Raw genomic sequence first — 20,474 nt, 5'->3', positions numbered from 1 at the left:
GCACAACTACAATGACGTGGGAAAATACCCGAACAAATACATGTAAGTACCCGCGAAAACTTAAGAATGTATGTGTGTGTGTATATATATATATATATATATATATATACACACACACACACACACACACACACACACATATATACATATACATATATATATATACATACATACATACATACATACATACATACATTGTGCTGGATTGAGTAGTTCTGTTCAGATAAACCTTGGTTAACAATTGCTGCTTAGTGACTGTGAAGTAATGACAGCACTGAAAATGTAACTTTATGACTGATCCTCAAACATACGACCCTTGCAGTTTTCTACAGTTACATGATTGCCATTCTGGTGCTTTGTAATCAGCACATGCTTATGACCAATGTAGTACTCCAAGGTTACATGATCACCATCTGTAAGCTTCACATCCTGGATTCCAAAGTCAATGGAAAAGCCAGCCGTAAAAATGCAAGCCTTGGTCACATGATCTCTTATTAGCAACCAAGGGTGTTTCGCTTAGCAATCACAATGTAACCTGATGTCATTAGTCTGGGTGCGGTCACATGAAGTTTCACTTAATGAACACACGGCTTGGCAATTGAGTTGTTGGTCCCTATTGTGTTGGTTAAGTGAGCACTCCCTGTATAACATTTAGTCAGTGTCCTGCCTGCTTCCCTGCTATTCTTTCTGAGACAAACAAAACAGAAAGGGACCTGCTCAGGCAGGGATCCTTACAATGGCAACTGTGAGTTTTCATACATTGTGTTGTTGGGTACAGATGTCTCGATGGATGATTGACCCATGACTGGTGGGCTGCAGCAAACACAGAGAAGGCTATGTCAAACACTGGACAGAATAATCTCAAGATTCTATCGATGTTAAAATGAGCATACAACACACCTGCACTGACTTCTTTTTACCTTCTGGTAATCCTTGACTTACAGCCAGTTGCTTCCTTCTCATAAACGACTTATGACCCAGTTTTGAAGTTCTAACATCTGCCTCTCTCAACAGTCACATGACCAGAGTTTGGGTGCTCAGCAATTAGGCTGCATTTACAGCCATTAATTTCCAGCGCCTGTGGTCACGTGACTGTGATTTTTGACATTTTTCTGAAAGCCTCCATTTATTTCCAGTTTCTGGCAAAAACTGCCTCACAGCGAACGATGAGCTTGCTTAACAAAGACCATGGTGTTTCCTTAAGGACTGCCATGCTCTCTTAACGATTGCTAGAAAAAAAGGTTGTAAAATCAGGTCTGGTCACATGGTGACCCATTTTACAACGGTCACAACTTTGGGCCAAAATTGTGGGCTCAATTACAGTTGTAAGTCAAGGATTACCTGTACTGATCGCATCGCATTGCTTTTTTTAAAAAAACAAAACCTACTTTATCTACTGCATTTTTACTTTGCTCTTCCTTTAAGCACGGACAGCGTAGATCAGGGTTTCTCAACTCAGCATTCTGGATGGGAAATTGTGGGACTTGAAGTCCACCCATTTAAAGTTGCTGAGGTTGAGAAACCTGGCCTAGATGGGTTCCTCTCGCTTCACCAGCCTTTTGAGAAAGGTTTGGTGGGGAGAAAGAGTTTGGCTTCACATACCACTCTAAGTGAGGAGTTTAACCACGCTTAACCAGAATAGTGGGTTTTACCTAATGCAACTATTATCACGTAATAAGGCACCATTTTGTAGCTTGCATGATGCCACGAGATTCAAAACTAGTACAGGAGAGAGTGGTTAATCGTATGTCTTTTGAAGTTTCTCTCCTCCACCTACATCAAACAGAGTTCCAAATCAATGCACTGGTGTCCTTCCTAAGTACTTTGGTCTGAAATAGAGATAGGGATAGGGCAGTGGTGGGATTGAACCAGTTGTTAAATCACACACACACACACACACACTGCTATCAAAGTGGATCCTGGGCACTGCGCTGCAACGGAACGGCCGGCGGGGCGGGGAAGGAAAAGGCTACTTTCCCTCTTTCTTCTCCCTGCTCCTCCTCCTTCCCTCGTGCCGGCCATTCTATTTCCTGTTTCTCCATTGCAGCGCAGCACCCAGGATCCACTTTGATAACTGGGGTGGTGGTGGTAGTAATTTAACAACCGGTTCGCCCCGGGTCAGGTTGGCCATTGTGGGAGGCTCTGTCTGCTTTGGAAGCCATATTAGCACCAGAAGCTTCCACGCTGCCACATTCTTGAGCGTGGGAATTTGGGAGGGGGGTATTTTAATGGAGCATATGTAGTTAGACCTAATAGCATTCTTCTTCTAAGTCAAGGTCATGTTATTTCTGCACCTGGATGAGGAGTGGTTGAAGGGTTGTCTCAAGTTGGAACGGATGGCGATTGGGGCATGTGATGGAATGATGGGTGCAGGGGATGGATTTATAATTTTTAATTATTGGAGGAAAACTGGGAACTTTCAGATTCGGGTTTTCCCAGATGTGCCAGCATGGCAGCTCTAACAAAAGGAAACTTTGAGAAAATGCCTGTCTTGGAGTTTTGCTATTGGAGCTTGTTTTTCTGGAATGCTGACAGGCTTGTCCCACATGTGCAGTGGAGCTAGAGGATGGGGGTGGGCCACGCCTCCCACGACAGCCAACCTGACCCTGGGTAATCAGCTGTTAAATGGTTTGAATCCCACCACTGGGATAGGGATATTTTTACAAAGCAAGGAGAGAGACACACATTTAAAATAATAATAATAATATTCTGCCTTTACTATTTTTAAATAACTCAGGATTATTTAACATAACTAATGCTCCTTCCTCCTCCTATTTTCCCCACAACAACTCTGTGAGGTGGATTGCATTGAAAGAGAGTGACTGCCCCAAAGTCACCCAGCTGGCTTTCATGCCTAAATTGGGACTAGAATTCACTCTCTCCTGGTTCTAACCTAGTGCTTAAGCACTAGCCTAAACTGGCTCTATTTCAAAATCAAAGATCACTGAAGCCTAAAAAAACGATGCAGCATGGGAGATTCATATCTTTGCAGAAAAGGGAGGGCATTGTCAAAATAATGGGGACGGGAGGGAGAAATGAGGCATTTGCTCTCATTCATATTACAGCCAACATGAACTTTCACCCTATTTTTAACAAAAGAGGTCAGACAATCCAGTCAATATTCCCCCATACCAGACTACTGACTTAGCATACAAAGTAAGGAAGATGATTTTACAAAAATACGCAGGAACTGCCATTTAGACCCGTGATGGCAAACCTATGGCATGCAGGTGGCATGCAGAGCCATTTGTGCGGGCACATGAGCCCCAGCCAAACTTACCTGCACTGTGCATGCGTGCGCCTCCCAATTGATTTTCAGCCTGTTTGAGGCCGTTTTCGCCCTCCCGGAGGCTCGAGGGAAGCCTTTACAGCCTCTGGAAGTACCAAAATGGGCCCATTTTCAGCCCCCAGATGCTTCCATCGAGCCTCCAGGAGGGCAAAAACGGCCTCCCCCAGGCTCCAGAAGCCCTCCGGAGGCTGAAAACAGGCACATTCCAGTATTTCCGGAAGGCCCATTTTTCGACCTCCCAAGGCTGCAGAAGCTTCCCTCAAGCTTCCAGGAGGGCAAAAACAGCCTCAAACAGGCCAAAAATAAGGTGGGAGGCATGCGCATGTGCAGCACAGGTAAGGGGGCAGGGTGGGGATGTTGCACGCGCATGCGTGGGTGCATTGTGGGTGCCGGCATGCATGCACTTTCGGCACACCACAACAAAAAGGGTTGCCATCACTGTTCTAAATTGAAGCGGCAGAAATGTCTTTAAGTTCAGAATGAGATATACTTATAGCCAATCTCAATCAAAGTAGTTTTAGCTTTCCTGATCTTATCTATCCAAAGGAGTTTTTCAAGTCTGATTGGGTTGTACTTCCTCTTCCTTCTTATATTCAAGTCTGTCTGAGTTGCTTCTGAAGAATGGGATTTAGTTGTTCTGGACATAAAATAATGTCTCAGCCTCTTTTATCTAAGTAATGGCTCCTGCATTTTTTCTGTCATCTTCCTTACTCTTTACCTATTAACTGAATTAATCAGCGTTTTTGCTTCTGAGCAAAACCATGCCAAGAATACACGTCAACGCTACCAAAAGAGAAACCTAACACAGTACTTTCACATCCCAAGTCTTCTTTTATAAAATCAAAGGGAAGATGATGCTGACGTCAATCCTACTTGGAAGCGTTTTATAAATAGCTGCATTTTATTATTCTTTTTTCTCCACATCTCTTTGCAGAAGTTGAGAAACTGCTCTGGACATGGCCCTACAGTACTGGCTCTACTTGGAAGCTAAATAATTTTTTTTCCCCCTTGTGGTTTCACATCAGAGTAAATGAAATTGTTCTTTTTCATTGGAAGGCAGCAGCTTCGCAGAACTTGTAGGTGGATCGTTTTCCATTGGTGAGAAATCTTGCCTCAACCTTTTCCCTGAGATTGCAGCTTCTCTTCAGAACAACTGTTCTATTTTCTTGTCTTTTCTTCTCACCCCCCCGCCCCACCTCCTCATATAATCAGGTACATATACACAAGATAAACTAAGAATATAGATGGGATTGGAGAACAAACAGCAATTTATTCTCTTCCCTTCTGATCTGATGTCAGAGAATAGCTCAAGTTTGGGCCTCCACACCATTCCCCTTCAACATTAAAAGGAATGAAACTGATCAGTGAAACAGTGACTTTTGAAGGATTGGGGGATTAAAAAATGGGGCAGTGTGAAGGTAATTCCCCTTGGTACTGCTTTAGAGATACATGTTCGTTATATACTAGACACGCAATGGTAAGATTCTCTGCAATCAATCAGTAAGTTGATACTTACTTATGATAAGTTGAATCAGAATGGATTGCAAGATTCACATTAGAACCGGCCAGAGGGTCAACTGGTTTCTGAATTGTAGGGAATGAGCAGGGTCTGGAATTGAACACAGTTTGTGTGAACATCCATTTGAAAACCTAGGGGCAACATGATAGCAGTCTTCCAATATTTGAGGGGCTGCCACTTAGAGGAGGAGGGGGTCAACCTATTCTCCAAAGCAGGACAAGAAATAACAGGTGGAAGATCGTTAAAGAGAGATCCAACCTAGAACTAAGGAGAAATTCCCTGACAGCAAGAACAATTAGTCAGAACAGCTTGCCTGCAGAAGGAGGTTTCCAAGAAGAGATTGGCAACCATTTCTCCAGAATGGTATAGGATCTCCTGCTTGAGTAGGGGCTTGGACTATAAGACCTCCAGGGTCCCTTCCAACCTTGCTGGAAGAGCTGCAGTGGCACAGTGGTTAGAATGCAGTACTGCAGGCTACTTCTGCTGATTGCCCGCAGCCTGTAATTTGGTAGAGCGAATCTCACCAGGCTCAAGGTTGACTCAACCTTCCATCCTTCCGGGGTGGGTAAAATGAGGACCCAGATTGTTGGAGCCCATATGCTGACTCTGTAAAATGCTTAGAGAGGGCTGTAAAGCACTGTGAAGCGGTATATAAGTCTAAGTGCTATTGCTATTGTTATTTTATGTTCTCAGGACAAAAGGGACATACTAAAAGAAAGTGCCATCTAACGGAAGTGCTTTTCAGACTTTCCTTTCATTTCAGTAAAGCTACATTAAGATAGGTCTGAATTTACTGCCTGTTACTGGAAAGGTTAATTAGGAAAAGATGGTCAACATATTTATATCCAGTCCTGGATATAAGTGTTAAGAGTGTTAAGAGAAGAGGAAAAAAGTTAGAGAATTCACACACTCACGTGTCTACAGTTATCGTTAACCTGGCTGGGACATAACTGCTGGTGTTTTTTCGTGTGTCTGCTGTGGGAAGAAACATAAACACATTTTAGCTTCTCAACCGCACGAATTGGTTCCTATTTTTGATACAGAAAGAAATTTCAAGGAAATTTTGTAACAAGAGGAAGCCCTAAAGCAGAACTTGCTTCCCTCTATAGCAGCAGTTCCCAGCCTGATGTCTTCCAGCTTATCAACTATGGAAAGGCAGAGTCCCCAATAGGGATGCGTCAATTGTTTGGGGTTTGATGTATTCAATGACTCTCAGAAATTCTCAGACAAGGATGCTGGAAATGATCCAGGCAGGAATTCAGCTTATGAGCTGCCATCAAAATACTAGATGGAGCTTATCCTGTGACCTGCTCGACCTTATCTTTAGAATCTCCAAGCAGGTTCTGAGTCATTAAAAAAAAAGTATTGGTTCATCGATAGAAATAAGCCTCTTCATATTTTCTGAGTGATGTACAGCAAAAGCTGTTCTGATATCAAAAGCTCTGCAGACACACCTTTTGTTTGATTGTGTGTCATGTCACTGTTACTTGAACTATGCAAGTTTATGTGTGAAAACTCACAGATTTGCTGAAAGTTAGCTCTAAATGCAGAACGGAACTGGGGAGAGCAATCAGATATGGATAAGCAAATCAACCCTGATCAGGTCTATGCCATTTTATATGTGTTTATTCTAAGTCCCAGGTTATCACGCTTATTTTGTGATTTATAAGGACCTTTGCCAAAATTTGCAGGCAGAATTATAATATATATTCTATCAAAATACACATATGATAATTTTATTCAGCTAAGACTAGCATCACACAAAGAGCATATTAAGCTGCTAAATTCCAATTACAGTAGAACAGTCACCAAAATTGCATTTGACTTCCTAAACATTTCTACTTATTTTGATTGTGGGACACCTAAAATATTGTCCTTGCATAAAATAATCAGATTTATATTATAAATAAATATACATATACATACACCAGATTATATCCTGTCCTTTAGAATCTGTACAGAATCTATTTTTCCCTCCCTGACTTTAATTTTGTTCCCCTGTTTTTCAAACATAGCTTAATCTTGTTCCTCACTACATCCATCTGAACAAATATACAGTCAAGGCGGGGGAAGAAACACATACAAAGAACGTTAATCAGCAAAGGCCCTCTTGCTATTGGACTACATACACAAAAAACAGATTTACAGTCTTTAAAACAGAGGCACTTCTTTATAGTGGCAAAACGATTTTGGAATAACTTCTTAGAGGAATATTCTTGGTGCCAGTTTTGTTCTCTTTTCAGCTTTTTCCTTGGGAATTCTGAATGTAAATTAAATTTCCTTATCTAATTGAAAAAGTATTTTGCCTTGCCGTTTTACTTCGTTATTTTTCAGTTTGTACTGCTCTAACGATGTTACATTTCTGATTTTGCTGTATATTGGCAGAAAATTTCCTTTTGGATGTAAGAAAATTTTTAAAAGGAATCAATAATTTCAACAAGGGAATTCCTCTAGATCTGGTTTCCATCAAGCCTCCTGCTTCCAGCTTGACTTTCAACCAGATATATTCCAGCAAATGTTAAATTCTGCCCCCGACTCTCGGGAACCGGAGAGGAAGAGCTCACTTGGGTAAAGGCAGCCTTGTAAAATATTGAGCCTCCTTCTAACTGTATCTTCTCCTCTGCCCTTCTCCCCATCACTCACTGTTGTAGTCTCTCCTGAAAGCCTCGTGCTTGGGCCTGTTAGGATAAAGCGTATGGAGCTGTGCGAGATCGAGAACACAGTCAGCCAGTGAACGAATGGACAACTGCTTTGCCGTTAATGGCTGGATGTTCTCCACCTGAGTGGAACCTGAGACAAAGGAAGAGAAAACAACCCATAAAGAAATGAAAATGTCAGCCCACCACACACACATACATACACACAATGTACACCTATGATCCAGAGCAGCCACCCCTTCCTTCTAGGTGCATTGGATTTGCTTGTATTAGGCTTCTCCATTTATCAGGCCTTTGGGTGAGACTTCTGCAAGTTCTAATTATAATTGATTATTTAAATTTATAAGACTACCTAATTCTGTGTAATATGCAAATTGGATTAAGCATATATCTGTTCCTTCCTTTTAGATCTCAACAACAGCATGCCTTAATTGACTTGAGATCGAGATGACTGGCAGGGTGTCATTAGCATACTCATGTTACCACACACACACCACCACATCAATGAATATGACACCCGGTGGCTTCATGCAGATTTTAAACAGGAGGGTTGAGATCCGGGAACTCGGGCTCAAACTCTCTTTCACATCTACTCCAATCTGGAACTGGCTGTAGAGAAAGGGGAATCACTGCAACACAATGTGCCTTCACAAGCCAGGGACAAGAAGGGTCTAAAAGACAGGTGTCCATGTCAACAGTCTCACTGACCCTGTATTTACAAGAGCAAAGGCTTGCCAGGTAACAGGACAAGATCATCTCATTCATTAGTTGCCCGGTTGGAATCTAGTTCTGAGTAAATCTAAGTAACTTTCTTTGTAACAGGCCTAAAGTACTTCTCACAGCATTCCTTGTCTTTCTTCCCCAGCAAGGAATGGGTTGTTTTTCAAAGGTTGATGAGAGGAAGAAAATACATTTTACCCCTCTTATCACTTATGATGTAATCCCTAATTTGGGCTCAGCATTCAAACTTTGTCTTTCTCCTAGGAGATTCTTCTGTGTTTTTACCTCCAGAACTTCAATGAAACCTCCAAGATCAATGAACATGGAGAAACCACACACAAATTATCTGACCTAAGGTCACTGACATCCATCCATTCTAGGTGGTGACTAAGGCCTTGGTAAAACTGCTCACCAGTTCCCCAGGGAAGAAATCAAATTCCTCTAAAATCCATCCAGGTCCATTGGTTGCCTGGGAGGGTGAGTTGAAAAGCAACCAAAAAGTCATCTGTTCATGACAAAAGATTGATGGTAATGTCCTTCACCTTCAGATCCCTTTCCCAGGTTCCATCAGATGTAACCAACCAGTCAAATAACTTAGCCATCAGTCGGTGGTATCCTTGAGCTGTTTTTGTCTCCTGTACTCAATAGCTACAATGCATTTCTGACTGTTGTAGGCTTCCCAGCTTATCTCATTACATTCCCATTACACGCATGGGAAATTGTCCACCTTTTTTTTAGCACCCTTTCAAAAGCCAGACACTCGATGTGCTAAGGGGAAGACTTGTTTTTACAAATCCCCACAGCAAGGAAACAGCAGTTAATTGTTGATAAGAACTTAATTGGGCAAGGCAATTACAGTCCAAAGTTACGTCAAAGTTACAACAGCAAATCAAGGGAGAGACGAGGTTGTGATTAGTCAACAAGCAACTAGATTCCAAGAATCATGATACACACACCAGATGCTGGAGTTGCTTCTAGCAAGACTGCAGTGTTCTTGTAAGACTGAAACCCTCTCTCTGCTGAGAATGCACAACTGTGGTCAAACTTCGCCGGCGAGTTCTGCTTGATGGCAAATTGCAAGTCATGTGTTTCGGTGAGGCACAGAGATCCCAGGAGGAATTTGGTGTGTGCGTGTGTGTGTGTGTGTGTGTGTGCGTATGTATGTGTATATATATATATATATATATATATATATATATATATATATATATATATATATATTATATGTTTTCTGAGGTTCTCGCGGGTATAAAACCCGAATAACCAATGATCCATATATACATATACATATACATATACATATACATATACATATACATATACATATATATATATATATATATATATATATATATATATATATATATATATATATATATATATCTTAAGTATTTCTTAAGGTACTTACATGTATGTTATTCAGCTTTGTTTGGGTATTTTCCCATGTCATTAAAAGCACAACTATAATGACGTTGGAAAATACCGAACAAAGCTGAATACCACATACATATATCAGGTATTTTCCCACGTCATTATGGTTGTGCTTTTAAAGTTGTAGCAACATTTCAGCAGAATCTCATCTGCCATCATCAGGCTTCTGTATAGGTATATACATATATAGGTATATACAGAAGCCTGATGATGGCAGATGAGATTCCGCTGAAACGTTGCTACAACTTTAAAAGCACAACCATAATGACGTGGGAAAATACCTGAACAAAGCTGAATACCATACATATAAATACCAGCGAAAACTTAAGGAAACAAATACATATATAAAGTATATACATGAAAATTCAGAGAGCCACTATAAAATGGTGGAAGCAGAAACTGCTCCATTTTAGGAATGTGAAGGATTTCATGTGAAACCCCTAAGAAATCCTGCTGTTCATTAGAGAAGTAGAACAATATTGAGTAGATAATTTGACCCAGCATTGTATGTTCATGCTGATGTACTGAGTTTCACCAACAGCCAGTTTCAGCCATGCTGCTTTGCACCAATAACCACACCCATCCTTCCCAGCACCTTTACAATCAGAGGTTAGCAGAGAGCTAGAATGTAATTAGTAAATTTCTTGCCCCTTTTAAATCAATGGGATCAATTCTTCCTTTCCAACCCTGCTCCAGATGAGAGCTGTGAAGGGGAACAGACGCTTCCATGGTATTACTCAGTTGATGAGGGTATTATCCCTATCATAGCTTATTGATGATCTGTGGCAGAGCTGGGATGGTGGTCTTAGTGGCTTTTGATTCTACTGATCACAGTATCTTTCTCAGCTGATTCCTTGAGTAGGACATTTTATGGCTCTCTTCTTTTCCCCAGTGCTGGTTCCATTTGGTGTTGATTGATGGAAAGAGATCTTTCTTTAGGCCTCTCGCTTGTGCTGTTCCACAAGGATCTGTTCTCTCTCCTCCTTTTCAACAACTGCATGAAACCGCTGGGTGAGCTGCCAATTTGGGGTTCAGTAACATCAGTATGATGATGGTACCCTTTTTGAGTCCAGGCTGGCCAAGTGAAGTGGTCAAAATTCTGTCCTAGTGCCTGGAGGCTGGCTGGGTTTGGATGGGGAGGAAATGTCTCTAACTCAATCCTACCAAGACCAAGTGCCTGTGAGTGTTTGGACCACCCAGATCTGGGGATAATCCAACTTCGACTTTGCATGGAGTTTCATCAAGGATAGTATCTAATTGGGAACATGGGCTCACAGCTCCTGCTTATTGAGCAAGTGCCAGCAGGAAGGCCTTTTGCCCAATTTCATCTGGTGCAAACAGTTGTGCCTTTTCCTAAATTGAGGGGTCCTTCAGTCAATCACTTGTGCCTCTATCACTTCACTCCTTGACTACTGCAATAATGTCTACTTGGGGCTGCTCTTGAAGACCACTTGAAAGCTTCAGCTCGTCCAGAATGCAGTCACACAGGCAGTGATGGCTTTGCCGCAATATGCCTATGTAACACCTCGGCTTTGTGAGCTGCACTGGTTGCCAGTTTGCTTTGGGGTGAAATTCAAAATATTGATTGCTACCTGTAAAGCCCCACATGGCATAGGGCCTAGTTATTTGAGGGGCTGCCTCCCTCCTGTAGTATTGTTCAACTGGTTCAATTTGGCAGGGTCGATGCACTCTAGGTTCCATCAGTTAAACATTGCCACTTATTGGGACTCTGGAAGGGTGCTTGCTGTCGGGAATGAAGCTCCCCCTGAAATTTAAATGGTCCTGCCCTGCTGGTGTTTCAAAGGGCCTTAAAGATCTGGCTCTTCACCCAGGCCTTGGGAGAGCTCCTTTCTTCCTTTCTGTTCCCCTCTGGGTTTGTTTTCTTTGCTATCCTTGTTCTTTGGTCTTGTGCTGTTTTCACATCGTTCTTCATTCTTTAAAAATGTTTAACAATTATAAATTGCTCAGAATCACTTTATAAATATAGTAAAATTATTCTCAGTTTCAACAATGCTGACTTCAAAGTAAAAGTTAAAAGGGTTTCACTGACGAATCACCTATCTAACAGAGATAGAAAAACCTATTTTTTTCTCCGCTTTAAGCTCTGTGAATATGGAGTTGTCCTACGTAAAGGCATACCATCTGGGAAGCATTTAACATAGGCGATGCTGATGCCACCAATCTCAGAGTCACTGAAACGTAACAGGAAAGTCCCAGCTGGCGCATTGCTCAGGTAATTGAAAACATATTGCTTGCTGACAAAGCCCATGATCAATCTGCATGAACAAAACAGACAGATAAAGGAAAAAAATACCACAGGAGAAAATCAATAATCAACACTGCAGGGTTTAGAGAATCGTAGTAATGGTTGAAAGGAAAAAGTGCACCCCTCTGATTGTGAAACTGGAAAAAAAAAACTAGCTGAAATTTCTTATTCTGTGAGTATCAGTATGGGCCAGTATCCAAATTCAAATGACTTGGTCAATAAATATACTTTCTTATACTGAAAAAAAAAAAAGGGAGAAAAACAAGTTCTCTTTTCAGACTTTCACTCCTAATTCAATTTTATGATGATTATTTTTTTTACACCCAACCTTTTATCTTTTACAACTCAAGGCCATCTACATAATGCTCCCTTTTCCTATTTTCCCCCACAACAAAAATGCTATGAAAGTTTAGGCTGATGGGTAGTGACTAACCCAAATTCACCCAACCGGCTTTCATACCTAAGGCAGGACTAGAAGAACTCAATCTCCTCACTTCTAGTTCAGCACTTTAACCACTGCACCAAACTGAATTATCTAATGCATCCTGGTTTTGATCCATTTATTTTCTTACCTGTCAGACCAATAGTTCTTCAGGTATTTCTTGGTGAGGTCAAGAATGCCTTCGAACCATTGCCAAAATGTGAATCCTCTACCGGGAAGCATCTCCTGTAAGTTACAAGGTGAGGGTGAGAAGCAGATGACACTAACCAGATAAGCTCAAAAGGCTATCGTATCATCCTTCTAACAAAACCCATGGAGAGACCTTATTGAATTGGGACCAAGACACGCGGCATCTCTGCAGTTCCTCTAGAGTGGTGATGTTGTCACCAAAGATCTTCTGGGCCAAGAAGAAATAATGATCCTTGAGTAGACCTTTTGTGGTTTGCACCTCAGCAAGGAACTTCTGGTTGAGAGTGTCATACATTGCCTTCCAGCTAACACTCTCAGCCACCACAAAGGGAATACGATCCTGGAACAGATCAAGAGAAACAGCATCTATCACATTCCTGCTATAAACTGTAGCAGGCAACAGTACTCGGTATCCTATATTTTCCCAAAGGCTGATCTGGTACTAAAAAATAACCCTCATTAAGAACAGAAACTCTAAATCTTACCTTGGTTTCACACTTGCCTTATCAATTTGTGTTAGCTGGTTTATAGCAATAACAATAGAACTTAGACTTATATACCGCTTTACAATACTTTACGGCCTTCTCTAAGTGGTTTACAAAGTCAGCATATTGTCCTCAACAATCTGGGTCCTCATTTTATCCACTTTGGAAGAATGGAAGGCTGAGTCAACCTTCACCCTGGTGAGATTTGAACTGCCAAATTGCAGGCAGCCTGCAAGCAGCAGAAGCTTGCACTACTGCACTCTAACCACTGAGCTACTGTGGCTTATACCAATGGAACTATGATTAGGTGTCCATGTTACAATTCAGCCTGAAATACAAAAAGCCGTGGAGAAAGTTTATGTCAAAAGTTTCCTTTACAGAAACTGGCATAATGGTGGAGTGAGAAGCCACTGTACATGGCCCCAAGTTCTTCAGATTTTACAAATGGCAGGAATAATTTTAGTTTTGTGTCTTACTTTCTTTTGAGAATTTTCGGCAGTATCCATGATTTTCCTCAATCTTTGCTCTTCTAAACTCACCCAGTGATTTTCATGAATGAGTCAGAATTGATCCCTGAATTTAACTGCCGCACCAGATCCTCTCCTACTGGTATGGTAGGTATTATAGAGAGGCTCTAGGCTGGAGATGGGGAATCTGTGGGCAGATAGAGGTTGCTTGAACAGCATCCTTGGTTTTTTTTTTTAAAACAAGCTGGCTTAGATTTCTGGAGGCTCACAGGTTCAAACCCTTCCCCTAAGGAAAGTGCAAAAAGAAAAACATCCACACTTTTTTTTTACAATTAAATGTCTACATTAAATTCCTCCCTTAATGATTAGCAGTCTTAGTCTGCACCTTTCACTTACGGGAGTAGCAAAGGCATTGTCCCATAAAATGGTGGCTTTGGCATTGTTGTCTTGATTTCCATGGACAATCACCACAACCGGCAGCGACAGAGCCTAGAACGGCAGGAGGGAACAAAAAATTGTAGTTAATGACTGACGGATGGTTTTCTTTAAAACTGGCCTGCTCTCTTCACATTTGTCTCTGACTGATCAGCTTAGAACCCCTGGTTACATGGATCTATGTACCAAAATCTATCCTGAGCTCTTAGCTGGAGTGCTTTTGTGCAGGTCTAAACCAGGGGTACACAGCAGGGCAGGAAGTGACTACATGAAGAAGAAGGCCAGCTACCTGAAGCATTCCTCTACTGTAACATATTGAACAAAAGGGTTTAGGATAGGAACCCACCAAATTGACATTTTTTGCCAACCTTCTCTACTCTTCTCAGCTTTCATAAGCTCCTGATCTTCTAAGAAAAGCAAGGTATTCAAATCAGACCTAAGGAACTTATAATAAAGCTCAATTTCACTACAAGATGGGAAAGGCGGTGCAATACAGACAGAGACCCTATTAGATCCTGTGAAGCGTGTATATATGTGTGTGTGTGTGTGTGTGTTTGTGTGTGTGTCTGTTGTTGAAATCTGGGGGCTTAATGCATGATTAATAACCTTATTATTGGAAACAGAATTGTTGCCAAGTTCTGTTGAAAGAACCCTGGGGCAAGAGAGGGAAATTTGCATGGATTAAGAAAAACATCATATAGTCAATCAATCTTGATACTGCTCCGTTTGCGAGTGTTTCTTCTCATGGCAGGGTGTATGCATCCAATTATTCCTCCCACAAGAGCACTACAAAACTTTCTTGTTGCCAGACCTAGACATCTGCATCCCATTTGTATCTCTGGTGCCAAACTGCTCAAGAGGAGAGAGAGAGAGGAGAGAGTGAACAGCACTGTCAGGATCCAGCATTTGGATTTTTTCAGAGGCTTTGCCTAATCTATTTGTTTGTGTGCGTCTCTCTGTCTCAAGGGAGCAATAAACCAGCAGCATGTTACATCTCTAGTGCTAAGAATGATATATAGCTCTACCCTACCCCGCCCCCCCGCCCTGCATGGTGTTGCTACCTTTAGGTGGAAGTTGGTTTGGTTTGGTCCAAGGCAAATGGTGGTACTGAAGAGGACAGCACATTTCTCTTCTGTTACGGATTCTGTACTCTTGCGGTCACAACGCTTGATCTTTTTGAGAAGCTGAAAATGAGAAAAGGAAATCTCTGTTGGCTTAAGGGAAAATCTGTTCCAAATCTTAGCTCTCCGTTTATAATTTTTGACCCCCATGGACTTCTTGAATGACCAAGTTCACCAAACATGCTTCTAAGGAAAGCATCTCTTGTAGGGCTGAGCAATCATTTGGATTTGAAGGAGAAAAGGGGATTCCCAGCCATGGGACACTACCACATCTCTCGGTGACTCCTTAAAGAAGCCATATTTTCCCCTGGGCTTGCATAGCTGCTGCACAATCTTAGGAAAAGATACATTTGGTTTAAAGTAAGGGTCTTCAAACTTGGCAAGTTTAAGACTTGTGGACTTCAACTCCCAGAATTCCTGAGCTAACATGACTGGAGGAGGAATTTTGGGAGTTGAAGTCCACAAGTCTTAAAGGTATCAAGTTTGAAGACCCTCTTGTCTAAGGAGATGCCAATGTGGGGAACGTGAACATCTTTTGAGCACACCAAATCACCCTTTCTTTTTTTTGAATCTGGATCACTGTGCAGCCCAAAGGAATACTCATTCATAGAATTTTATAGACGTCTTTGATTTACATTTGTAAGCTTTCATTAAGTTGGGAAAGGTAGAAAAGCTGCAGATTCCTTTTGATTTATACAGCAACAGCTGTTTGTCTGCGCGTGAAATACAATGAAATGAGGATTAAAAAAGCTATAGTCCTGAAGATGGGACAAATCACTTTTTAAAAAGTTCCCTTACAAGAAGGAACTTGGATCAGAATTGTCTTCCCTGCTGCACCCATTTTCCTCTTATAGGTATCTAGAGGGGGAAAGTATTATCCCCTCTGGCAGTCTGAAGGGATATACCACTTTGTACCACTTCCAGCATCTTGTCATGGTGCAAGTGTGAATCAGATCTGAGCTAAACCATCCCAAATGATGGTTGACACTGCTACATTTCTAAAGTTAATCATGGTGCAACCTGACGAGGATCTGAATTTGAGTTGCTTCTGGGGTGTCAACCATCCCACGGGTTGAGACGGCAAAGGAGACATCTTTTACCAAGAGTATATCTTTACCGAAAATTCCAAGTGGGTATAGAAGTGGAAAAGCCAGCTCTAACATTTTCGTGCACAAATAGCATAGGGAAACTCCTCCCACTGTCCATTGTCCAGCCAATGGGTTACACTCGCATTGTTTTAGGGATGGTCTTTCTGCCTTTTTCCCAGCTGATGGCCTTGGGGAGCTGGATCAGTCTCAGGCTTCAGGCTGGCAGGCTTGCATTCCTGTACCTTCCCCAATACCACCCCTTGCATTACAATGCCTTCTCTCCCCCACCCCCCTCTGGTTGCAAGCAGGATTTGCGTAGCAAGCCGAGCAGGGTTTGCGTAGGAAGCCAACCATGACATGGGGATTTCTTGAAAACTGATTTGAGCTTACGCACACATGCATAATGACAGAGAAGACCAACACCTCACCTCCCCGCTCCTCCCCAAATTTTGCTTTCTCTGCAATCTTTTGGGTAAGTTGCTTCCCATCCCAATTTACAGCCTATCTCACCAGTTAGGCTGTTTGAATTCTCTCCTACTCACTTCTTCTCAATCCACTTACCAAATTTTTGAACTGAGCAGTACAAGAATTGCTGGAGGCATTTATATCCAGTGGCGCTGTGTTGTTTACAATCTCTCCAGTGCTTTCACTGAAGTCAAAAGGAAAACAGAGATCATAAGCTGGTTCCTTTACTATCAGGAAGCAATTATTCATTGTGACAAACTCAGCTTTGAAGCCGAGAGTTCCCACTCTAAAAACAGTTCTCCTATGGATAAACACTGGAACTAATCTTGTCTTTATAAAATATTTCATTTTGAAACATTAGTTCAAAGAGAAGAAACAGCCCACCACAATATAGTTGTAAGTCTTCAACTTTGCTGTGTCTCCCAAGGTCATGTGATCCACCTTTTGTGACTTTCTCACAAAAGCAAAGTCAATGTGGAAACCAAACTCACTGAACAACCGGGTTACTAACTTATCAACTGCAGTGATTCACTGAACAACTGTGGCAAGAAAGGTCCTAAAATGGGGCAAAACTCACTTAACAAATGTCTCACTTAACAACGTTGTCAAGAAATAACAGAATGACTGCTTTTTAAATTGGAGACTAATTGGCGCACATAATTTCAACTACTACTAATTTTCCCTCTCGCGCTCAGTGTTTTCATATACCTAAATTTATCTTTTACCATATTATTAAGAATAATTTCAAAACTTCCCTGGGAAAACTATTATGATGCATTTCTCTTATCCAAGTATCATTTGAGTTGAAGATGAACTTTATTCATTTAGTTACTTCACCCTCTCCACCTTCACAAATTTTGTATGCAATGACATTTCATTTTAATGTATGCCAATTGGTGTACATTCAAAGTGACAATAAAGCTATTCTAAGTCTAATTCTAAATCTTCTGTAAATTACTACAGATATCCACTAGTTAACATGAGATAAATCATTCCTCATTTTGGCAGCTCTTCTTTCTCTTTAAGACAGCTAGAGAAGAGTGAAACAGCTTATATGTAGAGCCCTGAAAGTATATTTCAAAACAATTCCTTGAACAGTTTGTGTGAAATTTTCTCTCTCTGCCTAAGATCTGCATTTAAGAATCTATGCCTTGGTTCCCTTTTCACCTCAAATACATTCTTTAAAAAAAGAAACTTGGAAACAAAGCCACCAGGAGAGATACACCGAGTCTGCAACGGTATCTCTCACCGAAAGACGGAGGCAGAATGGTTGGCAGTCAGTTCCCGGGCCTGTTTCTCTGTCACAATGTCAGCCGTGACCAGAAATGATGTTGCCGGATGCTTGAGTAACTGAGGTCCCAGCAGGAAGCGGACACTGGCTTGAAATTTGGTCTGCGTTTTTAAAACTTGCGGAGGCTGTTTTTCCACCAAGAAGGAACTGGAAGGGAAACAGGAGCCAGGCTCAAGCATGAGAAGAGCTAGTTCTGGGAACAGCAGCAACAGGATTTAATATTCACTCCACTCCCTTCCCCATCCATATTCATTAAAGACAGCAGGCAGGGGGAAAAAAAAACTGGTTTAGGATGGGAAGAGCAACTGGAGGCTCCCTGGGAGGTAAAGCCCTGTGTTTCTAGACATCTGGCTCCACTCCTCCGGTTGTATATCATGCAAGTTATACAGAATCAATATAGGATTTAATATATTCAGGTTACATCAAAAAAGGATTACTTGTACCAACTCCCCCACCCCCTCTTCTTCTTCCATTGAAGAATGGCAGATACACGGATCTGACAGCATGTTAAAAAGTCAAAAGCGTCTGGAGTGAAGTACACACATTGATTTAGACAAGTTTATAAACTGATATACAACTGAAAACAAAATGTTCCTTTTGGGACTGATGGTCAAACAGCTGAGCAAACCCTTATGAGAGTTTGTTTCCATATTTGATAACAGCAACAGGACTTTTATATGCACATCACCTAATGGATCTGACATTACCTAGAATGGAAGAATGGGTGGGGAAGTTGATGGAGAGGGCTCAGAGGGCAAGATTGACAGCTTTGATTAGAGAAAATAATTAATTAATTAATTTGGAAGCTCCTTTTGGATTTTTTGGCATGAAACACAAACAAATGAAATAGTGACATAAGGATTTGATAACAAGAAAAAATAAATAATAGAAAAAACTTGCAGACTTATGTTGCAAACATAGAGTAAGAGTCTTTGTAAATTTATGCTCATACTTGCTGTGGAGGAAAAAAGGAAGCCTTTGTATGTCTTTTTCTTTCTGCACTTTTGACTTTTTCTATCTTAATAGTTTTTGTTGTTTTATCTCTCTATTTTAAACAAGCCAAATAAAGTCATCTCAAAGTGCAGAGTGTGCAAAGAAACAGAAATATCCATCTGGTGGGAGAAGATCGTATAAACTGATTATAAACAACAGTACTGCATTGTGGCCAATATAATTCACTGGAACATCTGCATCTGTATTATCATGTGCTAGTAATGAAAAAATTATGGGAGACATAAGTGACCAAATATTGTGAGATTTCCAAGTACAAACTGATAGTCTTGGCACATTGCAAGATTTGTGGTTGCAAAGAAGAAAATGTAGATAATTAAAGTGGTGATATCAGGGGATAACAGAATAGAAGACTAAGCTCTGAAAATCAAAGTTGAAAGATGGCATAAACTGATTATGGTGGTCCCAGTGGTAATCAGCACATTGGGTACTATCCCAAAAAGTCTTGGATGGCAATTAGAAAACCTGCACATTGATAGCATTTCCATCTTTCAATTACAAAAGACCGCGCTACTTGGATCCAGGGGTTGGATTCAGCCAGTACAGACCGGTTCATGCAAACTGGTAGTTCTGGCGATGAGTTGGCCGCACCCACCCGCCCCTGCGTTAGTCTGTCCTATATTTCCTTTGTTTGAAGCCCAGTGATAGGCATGGCAGAGCGGATTGCCGCACTTCAGCTGTTTTACTCACCAGGGCTACAGTAGAAGTAAAGTTTTAGAGCTGTTTTCAAATGCACTGCGTGTGAAACCCATGTCCGCATGCACTCAGCGAACTGGTTGTTACACCAGTTGAATCCCATCACTGCTTGGAATCACACATATACTACACCCAAACCTTATGACATCCTACTTCTTGGGAAGAACTTGATGTGTTTGAGGGCCAACGCCAGCTAAAGAACCGGCAGGTACCATTGCTGTGTATATAATAATGACCAATATTAATGTAGTTTTAGCCTTTGTATGAATAACTTCTTGGTAGGTTCTATGCAGCGGGGCCAATGTTAATCCTACAAATCTGACTATACTGTAATGAGGAAGTCCTAGTTCAGCAACCACAATTGGGAGCAGCAAGTTGGTCCTTAAGCAAAGTGGTCACTAATTATAAAATCACCTGACTGCAACTGTGTTTAAAATGTTACTTTGGCTTCCCCTTCTTTTATAGCATCAAAGGGAATACGACCCCAAACAGCTAGAAGAGCATAAATGGTGCAAAAAGCAGGGAAGGTTTCCAGAATTCAACTCACAAGGAAGTTGGGTGAAAGGGAAAATCTTATCCTTTTCCCCCACTCTCTCATCTTTTGGCGTGCTCACCCTGGTGTCAGGACAACTAGCATTTAGAGGATTAATGTTTACATTGAAATTAATTGGAAAGACAGGGTTAATGGGTAGTCTTCAACCAGTCATTTAGTGACCATTTGAAGTTATGCTGGATCTCCCCGGAATTACTTACAACCCAGTTCCAATGGCTGCCCCTTCTTCAGTCACATGACTGCATTGTGAAGTGCATGATAACCAACCCACGTTTATAGCCATTTGCAGAGTGCTGCAGTTACGTAATTTGTGATATTTTGGCGGTAAACCAGTGTTTACTTCTGATTT

The 20,474-nt window shown here is 41.3% G+C and overlaps 1 protein-coding gene across 4 annotated transcripts in view; it reads right to left on the bottom strand.

Annotated features, from left to right (window-relative positions):
• The window catches only part of STAT6 (signal transducer and activator of transcription 6), an 82,774-nt gene that overhangs the window by 6,515 nt on the left and 55,785 nt on the right, over positions 1–20,474 (bottom strand). For 3 of the 4 annotated variants that reach the window (XM_026713694.2, XM_087925460.1, XM_087925462.1), the window contains 11 exons: positions 17,824–18,012; positions 16,671–16,758; positions 14,962–15,084; positions 13,862–13,954; positions 12,647–12,853; positions 12,455–12,549; positions 11,756–11,892; positions 7,452–7,598; positions 5,723–5,783; positions 4,806–4,898; positions 736–813 (listed from right to left, as the gene is read on the bottom strand). In XM_026713694.2, the coding sequence (XP_026569479.1) occupies positions 736–813; positions 4,806–4,898; positions 5,723–5,783; positions 7,452–7,598; positions 11,756–11,892; positions 12,455–12,549; positions 12,647–12,853; positions 13,862–13,954; positions 14,962–15,084; positions 16,671–16,758; positions 17,824–18,012 (1,311 nt within the window). The remainder of the gene's footprint in view (positions 1–735; positions 814–4,805; positions 4,899–5,722; positions 5,784–7,451; positions 7,599–11,755; positions 11,893–12,454; positions 12,550–12,646; positions 12,854–13,861; positions 13,955–14,961; positions 15,085–16,670; positions 16,759–17,823; positions 18,013–20,474) is intronic. The other variant, XM_087925461.1, reaches the window with a different exon arrangement.

This window comes from Pseudonaja textilis, chromosome 2, assembly GCF_049901715.1.
Source record: "Pseudonaja textilis isolate UNSWEBS1 chromosome 2, rPseTex1.2, whole genome shotgun sequence".
In the NCBI taxonomy this organism is placed as follows: Eukaryota; Metazoa; Chordata; class Lepidosauria; order Squamata; family Elapidae; genus Pseudonaja; species Pseudonaja textilis.
This window is presented reverse-complemented; position numbering and strand designations above follow the sequence as displayed.